Consider the following 18,659-nt stretch of genomic DNA (forward strand, 5'->3'; position numbering starts at 1 on the left):
TTAGCGCACAACACTTTGAATCCACATAAAAATAAAGAATATTATATTACAAGATTATTGTAAACTTGTAGCCGGATTGGAAACGCGCTGCTAGTGAATCTGCTTGCTGGGCGACATAGGAGAGTATTACAGCCACAGTTGGAGTGCTAACAGTTGCCCGTTCTTGTAGGGTATTAGAGAGATGCTCAGTCTTGCCATCACACTTCACATCTCTTTCCCTCTCAACATAAACTTCAGCTGGTAGTCAGCGCTGAATCAATGTAGTTTTTATATTTGTGTTAGATGAAGAAATCACACTTTATCTGAGTGAAATGAAACTACTGACGTGCAATGCCGAAGGTGAAATTGAAAATGAGAAACGATAACTAGTGGAATGGCGGTGTACAGTAAATGTGCTGCTGCCGCCTTCCATCCAGCAAATCAGTTTTTATGCATCTGTCGGCTCTCTAACTAATGCATTCAGATATCTTAATTTAAGAGGATTACAGCGTGGCAATAACTTGAATATTTTTTTTAATTTAGATATATATTGAATTTGAATGTTCTTTTCTGGATTTTTTATTGTTGCATTAGTCACTGCAGCTTAAAGGGAACCTGTCAGGAAAAAATGTATCTTATATACTATCATTATGTTCTGAAGCTATTGAAAAGCTCCCAGATCATGTTTCTTTCATGTCCCAATTTTATCCATAAAATCAACTTTGAAGTGAGATGTAAAATGGTTTTGAAAGCCAGGAAGGTGAAAAGCTCAGCACTGAAGTCAAGCTCTCTCCACTACAGAACATCTTCTCTTCTGTGATTTACATAATTTACCAGACTTCCAGGTTATGATGTCACTGACCGCTAGACTGTCAATTATAGTCAAGGGGCGTTCTAAGTCTGGGAGAGCTTGACTTTAGCACTGAGCTCTCCATCTCTATTACTGTATTCATTAAGTATACATCTCACTTCAAAGTTGTTTTATCTGAATGATACCAGACCATAAAAGAAACATGTGGTGGAAGGTGTTCAGCTACAGCATTGGTTGCATATAAGTGATATAGATCAGTCTATAGATGATAGGAAAGGTTGAGTAAGCTAAATTCGACCAAGAAATTGGCTTACATGCGGTGAACTGTAATATATGTGGGTTTAGACAAAGGGGTGTGGTTTAACAAAAAAGGGAGGGTAACCTTACTAAATGCAAGTAGCTGAAAAAACATTTTATAATGTTTATTAAAATTGCCTTGTAATTGTGCAATAATATTCTACTATATGGGGGAGGGGGCAAAAGCTTTTAAACATTTTAAACAAGCAGCAGATTTGCAATGTTACTCATCAACAGACAGAAATACTAAATCTGTTCAACTATGTAAGATAATTATAATAATAATAGATAATTATCTAATCTATGTAAACCTTCTGTGTTTAGGATTCATTGCCATTTTTCTGATGCTAAACACTGACCAGATTACTGCTGTGTGAAACTAGTCTTAACGGATTGACATGAAAGGGAACCTTTCACTCCATTTTTACAAACACAGCTAGTGACAGGTTGCCATGATCCCTATTATCTAACTGATGCCCTTCTTTTAGATAAAATTGTAACTCCTTCCCATGTCCTATGACTGCTCTCAGCATGTCATGTGACCAGGGTGATGTCATCTTAGGTCCTTTACCTGGTTATATTTCCCAAGATGCTGATTCTAGCACCATATGTAGGAAGTGAAAACTGGTGTAGGGACTATAATATTCGTAAAGCCCAGAACCCATGGCAGTCTTAATCCTCCGCTGGTGACAGATGACTAAAAGCTGGCTTTTACCGCTGCATCTGTATAACTTCTAGAACTAGGTAAATGTATGGGATCACCTTCTACATTTATTACTAAATAATGTGTCCATTTGCAGATGGATGACAATTGGGTGGATATAGTTTAGCAACAACTGGGACATTGAATGCCCCCTGCCTCTTTAGTGCAAAATGACTTCTAGGCAAACAGAGCCTACTTTTTCCCGTAGATAAATGGCCTTTATTATGTTCTACTGTACATGTTATATGGTTAAACTTCAAGCCAGAAAATGGAGAAACATGCTGGCGAGCAATTTTCAGCCTATTCACTCTCCCTATTTGAAGAATGATTAAATTAAATGCTGCGAGAGAAATGCACTTTCCCAGCTGTAATGTCTTTTAAAAATGATCCAAAATAGATAGAAAACATTTCTCTTCCTCTTTTCTTTTACTGTAAATTGTGCGGTCATTACACAAGTCTAAAAACTAAACGTCTAATGCACAGAATATTGAATGTGTTGACAAGGTCCAAGATTTATCAAGCAATGCTTTTAAAGGGCTTACAATATATTAACACCCGCTGCGCTCAATCATGCTATTTGACCACAAAGCCACCGTCCTGATTTAACACTGTATATTGTGTTATTAAAGCTATGCCGGAAGCTTTTTAACACTTTCAATACCACATTCTGACCTTTCTAGGACAATGGATTTCTGGGAAGTCTTATGTTATGGAAGATTAGAAGTATAGGGTGTAATTGATTATTTTTTTTTCATTGAAAAATATGATGTGCATAAACACAAAAGTAACATCATGAAGAAATTGATATTTGGTGGGACCACTGTTCGGCCTTAAAGGTGTTTTTACACCAATCAAGTTAGGGCCTATCTACAGGCTGTCTACTCCATTCATCTCCGAGAGAGACAAGGGGTCAGACGGAGAAACCCCCTGTTCACGAGATCTGTCGGGGTCTCAATCACTGAGACACCCACTGATCAGCAAGTTAGGCCCTATTATGTGAATAGGGCCTAGCTTGATTGGTGGGAGAAGCCCATTAAAGCAGCAATAATTCTTCAATTTAGACTTGCCCACAATTTTTGAAGAAACTCAACATGGAGGTTGCTCCAATCTCTCTAGATCTCCATGTATTCCCAGAAAGACACACTGATGTTGAGGTTTGGTCTTTTGGGGCCTATATCATCACTTGAACTTGAAGATACTGTAGTTCTTGATGATTTTGATTGTATGTCTTGGGTTAATGTCCTGCTGCTGATTTTTTTTTATCTGGGCTTGTGACTCCCTGATCAACTTGTAACTCCTGTGATCATTGTCAGAAATAATTGTGGGTGTTACTGGGAGGGGGGGGGGAGCAGGTCCACTCATCCCTACACACCTAGAAAAATGCCTGATTGGGACTTTGACAATGCCAGACATCCACCAATAAGGGTTCATATGTTCTCGGTGGATCTGTGGTCCTTTCTAACAATGGATCTGTGGTCCTCTTGTGTGAGTGTATAATCAAAATGGCTCCTTAGTCACCTGTTTTTGTGGATCTGCAAAAAAAAAACAGAAGGCAATTGACGGTACTAGTTTGTCCAAACCTCTTGAAGGGTCACATGATTGACATAAATAGCAACAGATCTGAAAATATAGACACATAAATGACATCCATATTTTTCACATTGCCATAGAAAATCGATAGAAAAGCCAGATCCTTCTGCATCTAATTCTCTATATATTTGCCTCACAAATGGGAAAATGCATTTCTCGTACACTTTTCATATACAATGATTATTGTTCCTACGCCCATCTATGACTAAGCTGGAGGTAAAATACTCTACAGAAGCTACAACATCCATACAAAATGTTTTATAACAAGCACAGAGAGATCCCACCCTACTTTTTTGGGGAAAATCTTTAAACCATTTTTTGAGCTCTGGCATCAAGATTCTAACAAAACTTGAAGCATCATTACACCTCGTATTTGTACACTGCGCAAGGCTAGAACCCATTGTGTGAGAGCGGAGACAAGCATTGGCCCATGACTGCACATATCATTTGGAAGCTGTAAGATCTCTTACAAGAATATCTGCTTATTGATATTGCTGAGCATGGAACCAGAGACAAAGAGCACATTAAAATACAGGTCAGGGAAACTTATTTTATTCTTTCCAAAATGAAAAGCTTTAATTATCCTATTGTACCGGTTGAAAAATCCTGACCCCGATAATGACTTTTGCTGCTGCATTTGCTAATACTCTGAAGGTAGGATGATGGTGATAATCCGCAGCTCTTTAGAAATGCTGACCATGATTAGAAGTTTTATTTTTTATAATGATCTGGTAATATAGTTAATAGGCCATAACTAATGATTGCTGAATGGGAATATTGCAATATGATTCTTTTTTTGTGACTTGTCGAAATGACTTTCTGTTAAAACATCTTTAGTTGTGAACCTGAATGGTTGACATAATATATTGTAAGAATAGAAAAAAAATACCCTGTTCCTACTATTGTTAACTCAAGTAGGCCTGTCTTTCATAGCTATGTCATAGTGGAAAATAGGCTACCAGTTACATTTTCTTGAATTTTCTTTTGAAATTCTCTTCTTTCTAAATGGGGTAACGCTTCTACCCTCATCTCCACACCAAGTGGTCGGGGAGCAGTGGAGAGTGGCCCGGTACAGGGCAATCTTTAACATTAGTTAAAGACAAAGCCTGGGGGGGATATCAAGAGGTGGTGCACAATGACAAAGTCCTCCAATTGTGATTTAGCTGGAGCAATTATATAGGGGTTATTGCAAATTGCTGGGCTGCATCTTTTTTCCCCAGCTTTTTTCAGTTTTCGCCTATTCACAGCATAGGGGATAACTTTCTGACCGCAGGACTCACACGGATCAAAAGAATATTGGTTTTATTGCACCCTGTTGTACCCAGGATGAACAGAGCAGCCAGTAGGGAATATACATCCCTGGGCTATGAATCCCTATGGTGCTAAAGAAGATATCTGACCCCTGTCAGTGCCATAGACAATGAATGGAGCAGTAGTCTGCACACTCCATGCATTTGGGATCCAATAGACCTCAATTTTCATAATCTTTGCGGGTCCTACCACTGGGACAATCACTGATCAGCAAGTTATACCCTATGCATAGGATATAACTTGTTGTGACTGGACACCCCCTTTAGGTATAAAGAGGGGCTTGAAAATGTGTGAATTTTGCACCAAATTTGCCTACAATATTGAAGTTTAACATTTCTACCATTTCTACCAGTTGTTTAATTTGGTTTCTTTTTATCTGATGTTTGATTGCTGATTGCTGATGATTAATTTTATCTGATGATTGATAATATCCAATGATTGATGATTGATTGATCTGATGATTGCTGATGCAGTTTTAGGTAAAATTTATGCAGAAATATAGAAAAAGTTTAATGTTTCACAAACATTGGAATGGCATCTCATCAATCAACAACAATCCACCGGTAGTTACCTTGGCAGGGATAAACCACACCCAGACAAGCTCCAGTGGCACAATCAGTCAGCACGTGGTACTTATGAACCATGTCCAGACACTCCTAAAGGGAGTAGCATCTCATTACTGATTGATGCTGGACTGGCAAATTGTTGATCAGTTGGAGTCTAACATAAGATTTCCATAGCTGTCAGCAGTATAAGCAGGAGAATTTTAGCCAGCCATAGTTTCCCACAGCAGCAAAAGAAGGTGAAGTTACATGCAAGCAATCAATATTGATGGTCAACCAGGCAATGATCAGGTGTAAGTGCTCCTAGAAACACTTTCGAATGCAAATAGCATTTTTTATACAGTGTCGGACTGGGCCAACAGAGTACCAGATGGTCAAGCTGGGAGTCCGGTTCTAACCTTATATTGGACCCCAGAGATGCAGCAATAGACAACATATAATAACTGTTAAATATAACTGTAACTGTTATATAACTGTTTAATACGGAATAATAAAGGAAGAACCACCAAATAATTTTATCTGATGAGACCTCAGTAGGGCACTGCATACAGAAATCTATATAATGCAGTTCTCTTTATAGTCTGGAGAATGAAGTTGAAGTGTTAGGTAAAGTAAAAATCTATAGTTTGGTCTCCACTTAAGTTGTCTATAGAAAACACCTTCATGTACCAGTAGATATTCATAGTAATTCCACTTGTCAGTATTACCCAAGTCAGAGGAAACATAGACGCATCTAAGACAAGACTGAAAGCATTATATACATATTTACAGTCCGCGGGGAACACAGATTCTCGGCTTTGATGATTTGCTGCCTAACTAAATGTAGATGTGTAGACTAAAGGTTCAGCAATCTTCAGCAGAACATTCAGAGAGATCTGTCCAGGCAGCAATGAATAACATATGATATAAAGCCCTACACACTCATCTTACATTTATTATAAGAGTAATTGTCAATGCAGTAGTCCAGGATGGGATCACTACACACACACGTCACGCTTCTAGCACAATATGCCATTTTGCCTTGGTACAATAGCTATGAGAAGCCATAATTGGGAAACGTTAGCAGTATTAGACTTGTGGTCCCCAGGGTCCAGACACAGAGCACATTTTACCTGTCTAGGCTGTCTAGTTGTTTTTCTTTCTGGACAAGTTTCCCAATTATCTGTGCAGGTTTATCACCTTTGCAATTCGCAGCATAGCAACTGTTGCGGTTGTTCCATTGCAAGATGAATTGTTTACTTCGCTCTTGTTTCCAAATAAAACTGTGTTTTATATTAGAAGAAAAGTAGAAATTTAAGAGGCACTTCACATACTCAGGGTTGCAGCATTGCAGTGCCGTTCACAGAAAATAAAGGTGGGGTAACACGTAAAGAGATAAATGTTATATTATCATTAATAAAAAAAATTCATCCAGGAATTTTCTGAATTTAGGGCTTCTCCTGTTACTTTGAAGCAATTTATAAGATTTATAAACATTTACAAAGATGTACTGATGTGATAGTAGAAAACATTTATACCCCCATTACTCTACTATTGTCACCATTGTCATCAGTAAGCACAGATTATTAAAGGGAACCTGTCAACTGGAACCTCATTTCACTAAAGACAGGTCCAGAAGCCCATCACACCTGCAGTGCAGATATGGCTTACTGCTTTCTGTATATTGAAGAGACTGGACACTCCTTGGTAGATAAATGTATATGATATATTTTATTCAAGTGAGATAGCAATCCAAAAAGTGCAACATTCAGACCTTCATCAGGCACGGATTGCAAGGTATAGTGTAGAAAAAGTTACGGTTCTGTGACTGTTTTGGCGCTGAGGGCATTTGAGCAACGGTTATACCCACGACAGAAAGCTACGCAGCTGATGTTTTAAGACCGAAACTTTGCATTTTTTGGATTATTATCTCTCTTGAATAAAATATTTCATATAAATTTATCTACCAAGGAGTGCCAAGTCTCTTCAATATATTCTACATGGTGTTGTAACCTACTTGAGCACCTGGTGCTACTAATGTTGAGTGACGTGTACTACCTTCAGTTTACTGCTTTCTCTAAGCATTTGCATTACAATACAATTGTGTGTTATAACTTACATTGCACCCTGACAGAATCCTCTGTGTAGTCCCAGGGGTTGGGCTTTTCTATACTTCCACATCTTGATTTTAAAGAAATATGAGGTACAACACTGAAAAAAGGTTTTGGCAAACTTGACTGGGGATTAAAAAAACTCTAAAATTTTCAGAAAGCGACACTTACGCTCCCAGTACCTGCATCTCACCAGTACTTCTGATCTGCTGCTCCAGGACCTGCTTTGGCCAATGTCTGATCTACTTGGGTCATAAAACATCACTAGACAAGTGCAAGGAGGCTAGGTTCTGGACAATTTGGTTCATGTGATTTCCAACTAGTGTCAACAACTGAGAACTAGAAACACCATCACATTGTAGAAACTTGAAACAGGTCAAGTACACTGTTATTGTTTGACAACCCTGCCCTGGGCCACAAGGGTGTTTTTCTGGAAATGCTTTAATCAGGGGGCGTAAAAAGTGGTTAAAACACTTAATAAATGCTGTACCCAGCATGGACGTCATTTTAATTTCTTATTTTCAAATCTCATATAATGCAGTACTCATCTTCATGGTACCCCTTGTTAAATAATTGATGTGACTAATTGAAACATTACATTCCAGCACAGAGGATATCAAGACAGGCATAGGAAAATCCAGTTTTGATTAATCTTCCCAGTATGTATTTTGTAGGACCCCCATATTACTCATGCCCATGTTGAAACATGAGAATGTAGAGTGCGGCTGTCTCCATTTTCTCTTTCTGGTTTAAGCTATACCTGGCTCATTTCACATAGCTTGGCTTCTGTACATTAGCAATGACATCCCTGGTTACAGGGCATATGAAAACGGTCTTTATCTCATAAATACAAAAATGAAATGGGAGAACTTGATTTACAATTTCATTTAGAACAAATTGTGCATAAAATATGTCCATTATACTCAGAGATCTGAAACGTTTTTGGATATGTAGATAACAATATCGGTGCCTTTATTTTCATGTGACAGTCACTGCACAAAAAGAAACTTGGAGATGGTCTCTTAATGCACACAGGAGAATTGCAAGAATCCTTCTCCCAGAAATGTATAGCTGACAGCAAGCATTTTTTTTTGCTAGACTTATGAAAAACAAATGGTCTGTTTGCAGCGAATGAAGTGTAAAAAATGTAATTACCATTCATTGTTCCAAACATTTTGCAATAAAAAGCATGAAATTAAACTTTATTGCAAATCTCTCTCATTTGAAGCACTTTTACTAGAAAAGCAGATATGCTTTAGGTCAGGATGAATTTTATTTAGAAGATTTACAGCCAGTAGAGGATAATTGGAGGCAAAATTCAGTGTTTGGAGAATCCGATCCGGTAGTTAAACACCAAACTGAACAAATTAGCTAAAATAATTAGAGAGAAAACAAAAGGATTTTGCAATTAGATCCGTGTGGAAATGAGATATAATTTAACAAGATAAAAGTCAAAGTTAGAGAATTAGAGAAAAAAGAAATGTTGGAGTTTGGCCAAAGGTGGCTAAGAACTTTGACCATGTGTGACAAGATGAGATGTTTCCTTTGACAACCAAGGGTTAACATCTCTGGCTGCATGTAACAAAGCTTATATCTGGTGGTCTGTGTAAGAAAACTCACATCCTTATAAATGAGGATCCTCTATTATTACTATGACGCGTTGATGAACGTGCAGATGTTTTCTTCTTTACCAGACCTCTTCTTTCAACATACCCTACTATGTGTGGCACAAGATAACTTGTCTTAAAAAATACTTGATATTGACATACTTTGTCACAAGATTTCTATCCCACATGGTTAGAGCCGGAATGATCCACTAGTGGGCTTGGGCTCTGACACATAACAATGCGGCTCCAATGTCCCACAACTTATTATGCAGAGACAGGCACAATCACTGGGCAGTAGAGTCTATTAGTCACAAAGAATATTGATTTTTAGACCTTATCGATGATACATCCTATAGTGACATGGGCCAGAAAAGAACCAAGGTATCCTAGTATGATAATGGGTCCCATATTTATTATGTAGCAAACAACATTTCTAAGCATTATAATCAATGATGAGCCAGCCCGTGAATTTAAAAAATCTGTCCCAGTCTGGATTCTGGTAACAAACTGCCACCACCGATCACAAACATTTCCAGCAGGGGATGAGTCAAACCTAAACTTCTAACAAAGTTTGGTCTTGGATCTGGGGGATGCAAACTGGCAAAGTCCAGTACAAACCAGAACTATGTGGTTTGAGTCTGCTGAACTCTAATAATAATAGAAACCTTCCATTATGGATTGACACAATCATATGGCATTGGGAATATTTGGTGTAGCCAAAGTTGGCAATATACAGGCAGTCCCCGGGTTACATACAAGATAGGGACTGTAGGTTTGTTCTTAAGTTGAATTTGTATGTAAGTCGAAACTGTATATTTTATCATTGTAGTTCCCGACAATTTTTTTTTTTGCCCCAGTGACAATTGGAGTTTCAAATTTTTTTGCTGTAATAGGACCAAGAATTATCAATAAAGCTTCATTGCAGACAATTTTAAGCTGATTATTGCAATCTGGGACTATTTTAAAGCATCCAGAGAGCTTCACCAGAGGTCACAGTGGGCAGAGGGGTCTGTCTGTAACTATGGGTTGTCTGTAAGTCGGGTGTCCTTAAGTAGGGGACCGCCTGTATAAGCATAAGTTGACTTTATTTATACTTACCTATATTGACCATCTTAAATCCGTCTTTCAAATCCCCCCGCTCCAACATGGTACTCTTAGATTCTCCTCTTAAATATTCAGTAGTACAGTTTTATTTCTGTCTGTTATCAGTTCATATTTCAGTAGATTTTTATAACTTTCTAAAGTTAACTGAAAATATTTTTGCTGAATTGGGTATTCAAAGATCCACAAGTTCATTCTGTTGATATATGGAAACCCCATCTACCAATTTGGTAGTTAACGTATTGGCATAGTTATAGAAAAACATCTTTGTTGTCTTTAGCAACCAATTACTACGCAGATTGCTTAATGTTCTCTATTGACTATTTATGATTCCAGGGAAACCTTCATGGTGGCAGGTAGATGTAAACCATTCAGATGAGGCTTAATCTTCTTTTGTTAATTTGTAATTTACCAACTTTTATCCCATGTGTAATATTGGAAACACCATCACCTGGTCTCGTTCAACTCTTATTGGCAAGATCCAATAACACTAGATATCTGCATGTCGAGAAAAATTGTTTGAGGACAGGACAGATCATAACTTTGTGAGAAGACCATCACCTGTTTACTATTATAATACATTACATTTAGTACATAGCTTTGCATACAGCCTCTGTGCACTGTCATCCCTACCCTTTCAGACTCATTGGCTTTTATTGTGTCCCTTCTGTTGCAGCCCATCAATGTCATAGGTGTGCTCTCTATCATAATATTTCAGCTCTTTCTCTCCCTGCAAAGGTGCAACAATAAAGAGTAATTTAGGAGCTCAGCAGTGGAATTATTATCTGCTTGGCCAATCATCTGCCACCACTGTGAGAGGGTTCAAAGTAATGTCACAAGTAAATATGTTCGATACTGAGCTGATGGAATCCATCTAAATGTACTTCATACAGAGATGATCTGAAGTTGCCCAATAGTGATGTATTGTAGAGAACATAGGAAAATGTGGGACATGATGGTATATTGATTCTGTGAGACTGTGCAGGAAAATGCAATTAGGCATCTGAAAATCAACTCACTGAACAAGAGTGTTAGAGATGGAAGGGAAACTGCAATATGGCCTTCAACCAGATGTCTATGTTCAGACATCTAATTTCCAGGACTTTACACCAATCAGCCATAACATTAAAACAATATATTAAGATTGTACTATGACATGTGCTATACTGTGTGTTTCGAGCACTTGGGGCAAATGCTCTGGTTGTCAACCCATCTCCTAACCTAACATCCATAACCCCATCACTAGTTAAGTAATGAAGGATGTGTCCAGAACCAAGAAAAACATTCTTAAAACTTCTCCCTTAATGTTAATAGCATAGTTAAAAATATTTATGATTGCACATGCCAAATAAAAATCCTGGTGTTGTGGATTCATTGGAGATATGCTGCAAGAGCTGTATTGAATCTAGACATAATTACTGATCTGTTATTAATACACATTTATCTGTTACTTAGGATCCAACCTCCTCAGCTGATTTTGGTTCTGTGTCTAGTGGTTGTCTCTGGTTACTGCAGAAATTTAAAGAGAACCTGTCACAAGGGACCTTCTTTTGAATTTCTCATGTCCCCAAAGACACTAAACATCATATTCTCCAACAGTTTAATAAAATTTCTGCCATTTATTGTTGAAAAGATAAAATAGATGAAAGTTTTACTTGGCTCCCTGCTAGCATGTTTCCTGTGTCCCTAGGGCATGTTTTGAGCAAGGAGCAAGTTCCCACTCCCCTCTGGATATCGCTCGTTACACTGTATTTCAAATAAGACGCTCCCTTTCACACCTTTCCCTGTTCTTCCTCTAATTCCTGTACTCGCTGGCTTGTGTGGTTAGCAATTTCTTGCCTGGTTGCTTGGCATTGAGCTGGGTAAGTGCCTCACTATGGCGCATGCACAGATAGCAGTGAATATGGTGCGGCCGTCTCCACTCAATCTGCTCAATGCTGAAGAAGGTGCTGATTACACAGGTCAGCAAGTACAGGAATAAGGAGTGGAAGGATTTTTTTTTAAATGCAGTGTGACAAGTGTTTTCCCGAAGCAATTGGGAACATGCTAATTGTTCAAAACATGCCTTGGGGACACAGAAAACATGCTAGCAGGGAGCCAGGTAAAACTTTGAGCTAAGTTATCATTTTAATAATAAATGGCATACATTTTATGAAACATGTTGGTGGATATGATGTCTAGTGTCTGCGGGGACCTTATTCTAGTGACAGATTAGATTGGATCTCAGTTGCAGTTCCCTGAGTCACCACTACACAAAGAAAAGAGCCAGACTTCCAGGTTATTATTCTGGTTTCTAATGGCCTATACGTACCTATACGGGCCCATACCCATATAGTACAACTTACCATAAAGATAGATCATCAATATTGTTGATGATCTGTCCACCCTGGGCATACATGCTGGCATGGACTGATTTATTAGTATTCCTGTTCTGCCATACTGTAGGTGTTCTAGTTTAGTCTTTATATTATGTTATTGGATTTTTCACTGAACAGCTCTAACGTCCTTCTCAAAAAGTGCTCCTTCAAATCTCTCCAGATTTCAGAAGAATAATAGAGAGAATAAAAATGAAAACATTCATGTACTGCTCACATTTCATTCCTCAGATCGATGTGTGAGTGAATACGGTTCAATCTTGGGCTTTTAGATAGAAACACCTGGAATAGACACCATTCCTTACTTATTAAAGGCCCTCAGCTCTCTGTCAGTCATATACAATTTGATTTACATTACACTCAAACCTATTGAGCTTTCTACCCTGAGGTGTTGATGGTTTTAGGTTCTGTGATTGAAAAAGATAAAGAGACGGTTACTGTGGGTCCAGAAAGTTGTGAAATTCTGAAAATACTTTTTCGACCATGAATAAACTATGGATAAAAAAATAAATGCTTTGCTATGATGGCTATTTTCAGGCATTATTCTTGAAATCATAAAAATAGACTTTTTTTTTTGTTTAAAGTAAGGTATAACATGCATATCTGATGTACCATCTCCTTCATGTAATATTCTGGTTAACCTTCTCTTGAAGCAAATCCCCCAAAAAGTGATTAGACATAGGAATTTGATGGTATATCTGATATTTGTAGAGGGCTTATTATCTAACTTTTCATTAAACTACAAAGAACTTGTAAATAGTTTTTTACTATTGAGCTTGGACCCCCTGGACCACCGTGGGTGATGGTACTGGCCAACACCTGGGACCGGAATTTAAGTGGCACCTGGTCTTCACCAGAGCCCGCGGCAAAGTGGGATGGTCTTGCTGTGGCAGGGTGCCACCAGGTCATTCCACAGGTGCGAATAGCCTGCAGTGGCAGCCAAGGTCATGGTATAGAATTGGAGTACAGGCTCGTGGTCAGGCACAGGCAGAAAGTCAGGGCAGGCGGCAGAGATGCAGAAGGAAAAGGTCAGGACTGAGGTCAGGTCCGAGGTCCTTTAAATCTTCGAGTGCGCGCGTGCGTGCACCCTACGAAGCAAGGATGTGTGTGCGGCAGGCCGGACAGGAGCAGGAGCGTGGAGAGGTGAGTTTGGTGCGGGGACTCGGTCAGCGCCACGGAGAGGGAGCAACAAAATTCTGTAAAAAAAACATTGGAGGTAGTAAAACAAATATTAGGGATTCTGTTTTATCATCTGACATCCAATGATTTTGTGACATTTCCGTACCTATGTCATTTATAGGATTTTTTTTTTCATTTTTAGTGAACAAGCACAAGCCATGGATTGAAACCTCTTATCATGGAGTTATCACTGAAAATAACGACACAGTCATCCTGGATCCTCCTCTGGTGGCATTGGACAAGGATGCCCCGGTTCCATTTGCAGGTAGGACTCTTCATGTTGTGTGTTATTAATTATGGTCTCACTACATATCTCACTAGGTGCCCCCATGTATTATATAATCTCCACCCCCTTGCCTTGGTTGCTGGTTTTAAAGGGCACCTGTCATCAGGAGTCCTTTTTCTGACTTCTCCATGTCCCCAGAGAGAATAGGAATAGTATGCAGATTGCCTAAGAGTTTTTATAATAAAACAGCCTTTTGTGATGATAATGTGTGATAATAATTCCCCATATATGTAGCCATAATGTGCCCTTATATATTTAGTGAATAAAGAATAAGACATACTTGTAGTTCCTGTAGTCACTGACGCCATGTTTCCAGTTTATACAGTACTGCTTTCATTTATTCTTATATATCTACTTATTTATCTATCAATACAACTATTTCATGTACCTGTCAATCTATCACCACAGACTAATGGAAAGAAAAGATTAGAATTAGGTTTTCATTCAAGTATCAATGTTTGGGTCTGTAAATGAACACTTGAGACTTGAAATTAACCTCATCTCCTAGAAAAAAGTACCTGACCTGCTGTCTAACAATCACCATTATCTCTTCCACTGAACTGTGTCAATGGTGACTTGGAGGAAGACCCATTATGGGAAATGGAAGCAGATGATTGTTACAAGGCTATCTTCCAACTGCAATCTAAAGTCATGTACACTTAATAGAACATGTGGCGTGTGATCTCTGTTTTATTTTTCATTCTCTGTACATTCAGGATACTGTAGCCTTGTTCACATGAATGTTTGCTTGCCCGGGCCTGAGCATACAGTTGGAGACAGGAATTGTCCTCACCCCTTCACTCTTCATTGAGAGCCAGGCAACTGCTATGGTATTACAGAAAAATATAGGACATGTCCTTGAATATAAGCATGGCACTTGTCCGTCTCGGTCACAGTGTGGTGAGGCAGTGTGTGCTCACCACACCAAGACCCAATGCCATAGACCTCTATAGGGCCATATTCCAGCTGCAAATTGTATGGTCAGATCACAAGCCTTATATGTTCATGTGAGGCCTACCTGTGTTTTTTTGATAGGACAGTGGCATATTATAGTGTTATAGAGCAGGAACTGTTAAACAGATAATTTTTTGCCCATGTTGAGCATAAATTTGGAATTGAGTGGGTGGTTTTATAAGTAATTTGGACATAGCTTAGTCAATGAAATGATACACCACTGGATCTTTTTCCATGAAACGGTACACCATTATGCTTAGCATCTCATGCTCTATTACATGCTGCCTACTGATCAGATTTTGTCATGATGACAGGTTTCCTTTAAGTCTTTCCCCGCATAAGGATTTCTCTGCTATTTGGTACCGCCACACAATGATCATCATGTCTACAGTGAGTGTTCAATTACCTCCACCTCATGTATATGCGCTGCTTGAACAGGATTATACTGTTCCCGTTTTACACCTCTGAACCTGTACATTTCCATTTTATTATACCTTCTAAGAGAGGAGTGACACACATAGTGCCCTGTCTTCTTCATTCCGATACACAGATTGTCTGTGCAGAATGTAACCCCATCATTGTCACAGGAAGGGCAGATGTCCTAGCAGGGCTCTCACAGTGGATCTAGTATTTTACCTCCCCCCCTACAGCTGTGACAGCAGCCATATTAAAAGAACTTGTTCAACACTCAGCACATTTCGGAATCTCTCTGCACAGAATACACACCAGCTGTTAACCTCATAAAATGGCATAATGTGACGCCTGCTCTTTCAGTCTGCACAAGCAGGGCACTAATGCAGATGGGTTATGGTAATGGACTTCAGGATACATTTAGTTTTTGCACTGGTAGTTATACGTGTAATGGATTAATGAAAAAAAAGGAAAGCCGTGCTCATAATTGAAGTGAAAGTTCTTTTGTCGAGAATGAGGTTTTGAAATATTCAACTTTTAACCATTGGCCTTTTAACCTCCCATTTGCTGGAGGGTGTTAGAATATTTATGAAATGAAAGTGTTTAATGCGGCTCCAATTTAGAGCATTATATCGGAAAGATTGTGTAGTTTCGGAGGAAATGATCCACTCCGCCTTCCCGAGTCCATCTCTCCATTACGAAGCATTAAAAAATGTACAGATGGTTTAGAGGTGGATGGGTAATTCCAATGTCAGCATTTACCAAACTGGTGGAAAGTTTGCGATAATAATTAAGTGTCCCCATAGGCAAATCCTGCACTAGCACAAGAGTCCTTCAATTCTTTGGATTTAGCCATTCTTCAGGCAACGCATGGAATCCAAACCTTCTAGAAGGCGGTCAGTCATCCCAAATCTTAGGAAGGGGAGATGGGTGAGGAAAAATGTTATAATTTGTAAAAAATTTACTAAACAAGATGGGATTATTTATCAATTTACAAGACAATTGAAGCAACATTTGTTCGGACAAGCTCGATTTGGACCTGAGGTAAATGTTTTGAAAAATTAAACAAATCTTCTTTAAATCAAATGTTGGATATTGTTCCCATCTCTAAACCTGAAATATATAGCATCGGTTATCCTACATTTAAAATGCATGATTTTGAGGCAATTCTTTTTGTGATTGTATGGGCCCAACTAGTCTTGAAATATTTCACTGGATTTATAAGAACGTTAGGATGGACATATCAGTGCTGTTATAACTGCATAGGGGTATAGTAGTGCAACAATCCTTTAATTCATATACATTTAGGGAACACAGAAAGCAAATAATGTCATTTCAAGAAATACAGTGTTGTGCATGTTTGTATTGTGTTATATAGAATACATACAAGTAGTCCATGATATGTTCTGCAGGTATGTACTGGAATTTAAAGAAAATCTACCATTTGATTTCATGCGTAATGAAACAAACATACCGTGAGAATGCTGTAGCTACACTGATGCAGAATCATATCTTGTTTAATCTCTGAGTGAAATGGTTTATGCTGAAAAAACAATTATAACATTCAGGACCTTGGGAAAGCTGGATCCACATTACACATGTAGCTTTCTGAACAGCCAAGACAGGACTAACCAACCTGAGCTGGATCACTCATACACAGCAGCTGGGGGATGGTGCAACGATTGAATATTCTGCCTGACAGGGAGAACAGAGATTACATCAGCCTCTGGTGCAGTGCATAACTAATGTGAGAGGCACAGAAGCAAGAGAGCTTCATTATCATAATTTTATAATAGTTTTTTCTGCAAAACCATACAGCACGGGGATTAAACAAGATATGTTTCTGTGTCATTGTTGCTACAGCATTCTCAAGGTACGTTTGCTTCATAATGCATCAAATCAAATGGTAGGTTTTCTCTAAGTAAAATTTGCATGTACGTCAGAACTGGTATATTTTGGAATTGAAACTTTAGACAATCTCCATCTCCATCAAAACAAATAGGATTTTCATAATTTGGGGCTCACATGGAAACAAGGATTATCAGTAAAGCTTTGTTGCAAACACCTTTAGTAACTCTTATTTTGAACATTGCAGCCTGGGGTAAATTACCAACATCCAGAGAGGTCAACAGAGAGTGGGCAGAGATGTCCGTTTGTAACTAGGTCAAGTGTTGGGTATCCTTAAGTTGATGACTGTCTGTAATTGGGCATTTGATTATTTTAAAACATGCTGATCCTCTGCTACTCCATAACAGTATACTGTCACTCTAAGGCTACATTCACACTACAGTATGGGGGACGTATATACGGCCGACGTATATACGGCCGATATACGTCCCCCATACACTTCTATGGGTACGGTGCGGCACCGTACGTGCGGCACCGTACCGCTCCATAGCCCGGGGAAAGATAGGACATGTCCTATCTTTCCCCGTATTACAGCGCCGTGCGCCATTAATTCCTATGGAGAGGGGCGCGCTGCCGTGTGCCCGCCGTGCTATGGTGCGGCGGGCTCACGGCAGTGTGAATTTAGCCTAAGGGTTATATTTGGAAACAGAACAAAACCTGATGCAAATAAAATACACACAATTTTAAGTGGTTTTCTGATTTCCAGCTGATTTTTCTGTGTAGGTTTTTGGATGACTCATGGAATCATAAGAAGCACTCCTCTTCTTTGGCAATAAAAATGTACCAAGAATGAACAGGCCAAAGTAGTAAAAAGTAATTAAATATTTGGCATAAACTATAGGAACTATTTTTGTCTGTTTGCCTGGCAAGAGGGAACAGATTTACAAAGAATAATAGAGGAGACATAAATGAATAAACAGAAAAAAAAACGGTTAAAATGTAACATTAGGTCAATTTCTGGTCTTATACTAGCCAAAACAATTCAAATAACTAACTGAACTGGGGTCAATCTTGGTGTACGTTTTAACCCCTTAAGGACGCAGCCTGTTTGCAGGTTAAGGCTCGCAACTTTTTTTTGAAATTTGACCTGCGTCTCTTTATATGGTTATAACTTTTGAACACTGTTACTTATCAAAGCGATTCTGATATTGTTTTTTCCCCACATGTTGTACTTCATTTTAGTGGTAAATTTTGGCTGATACGTTTTGCGTTTATTTACAAAAAAAAGAAAAAAATGATGAATTTTTAGAAAAATTTGCCATTTTCGAAATTCAAAACCACCGCGTTTTCAGGCAGATAGATTTAACACCTAAATAACTTGCAGAATAACATTTCCCATTTGTCTACTTTACATTTTCATAATTTTTGAAATATTTGGATAATTTATTTTGACGTCACGCGGCCTACAAATCGAATAGCGATTTTCCGTATTTTCGGAATTGACTATTTTGGGGATAAATACTGTTTGAAATCAAATTTTACATATTTAGCAAC

At 38.5% G+C, this 18,659-nt stretch overlaps 1 protein-coding gene across 1 annotated transcript in view; it reads left to right on the top strand.

Annotated features, from left to right (window-relative positions):
* CLSTN2 (calsyntenin 2) overlaps positions 1-18,659 on the top strand; it is a 550,032-nt gene that overhangs the window by 210,496 nt on the left and 320,877 nt on the right. Inside the window, exon 2 of the mRNA XM_072143113.1 lies at positions 13,749-13,871. Within this exon, the coding sequence (XP_071999214.1) occupies positions 13,749-13,871 (123 nt within the window). The remainder of the gene's footprint in view (positions 1-13,748; positions 13,872-18,659) is intronic.

Source organism: Engystomops pustulosus, chromosome 3, assembly GCF_040894005.1.
Source record: "Engystomops pustulosus chromosome 3, aEngPut4.maternal, whole genome shotgun sequence".
Taxonomy (NCBI): domain Eukaryota; kingdom Metazoa; phylum Chordata; class Amphibia; order Anura; family Leptodactylidae; genus Engystomops; species Engystomops pustulosus.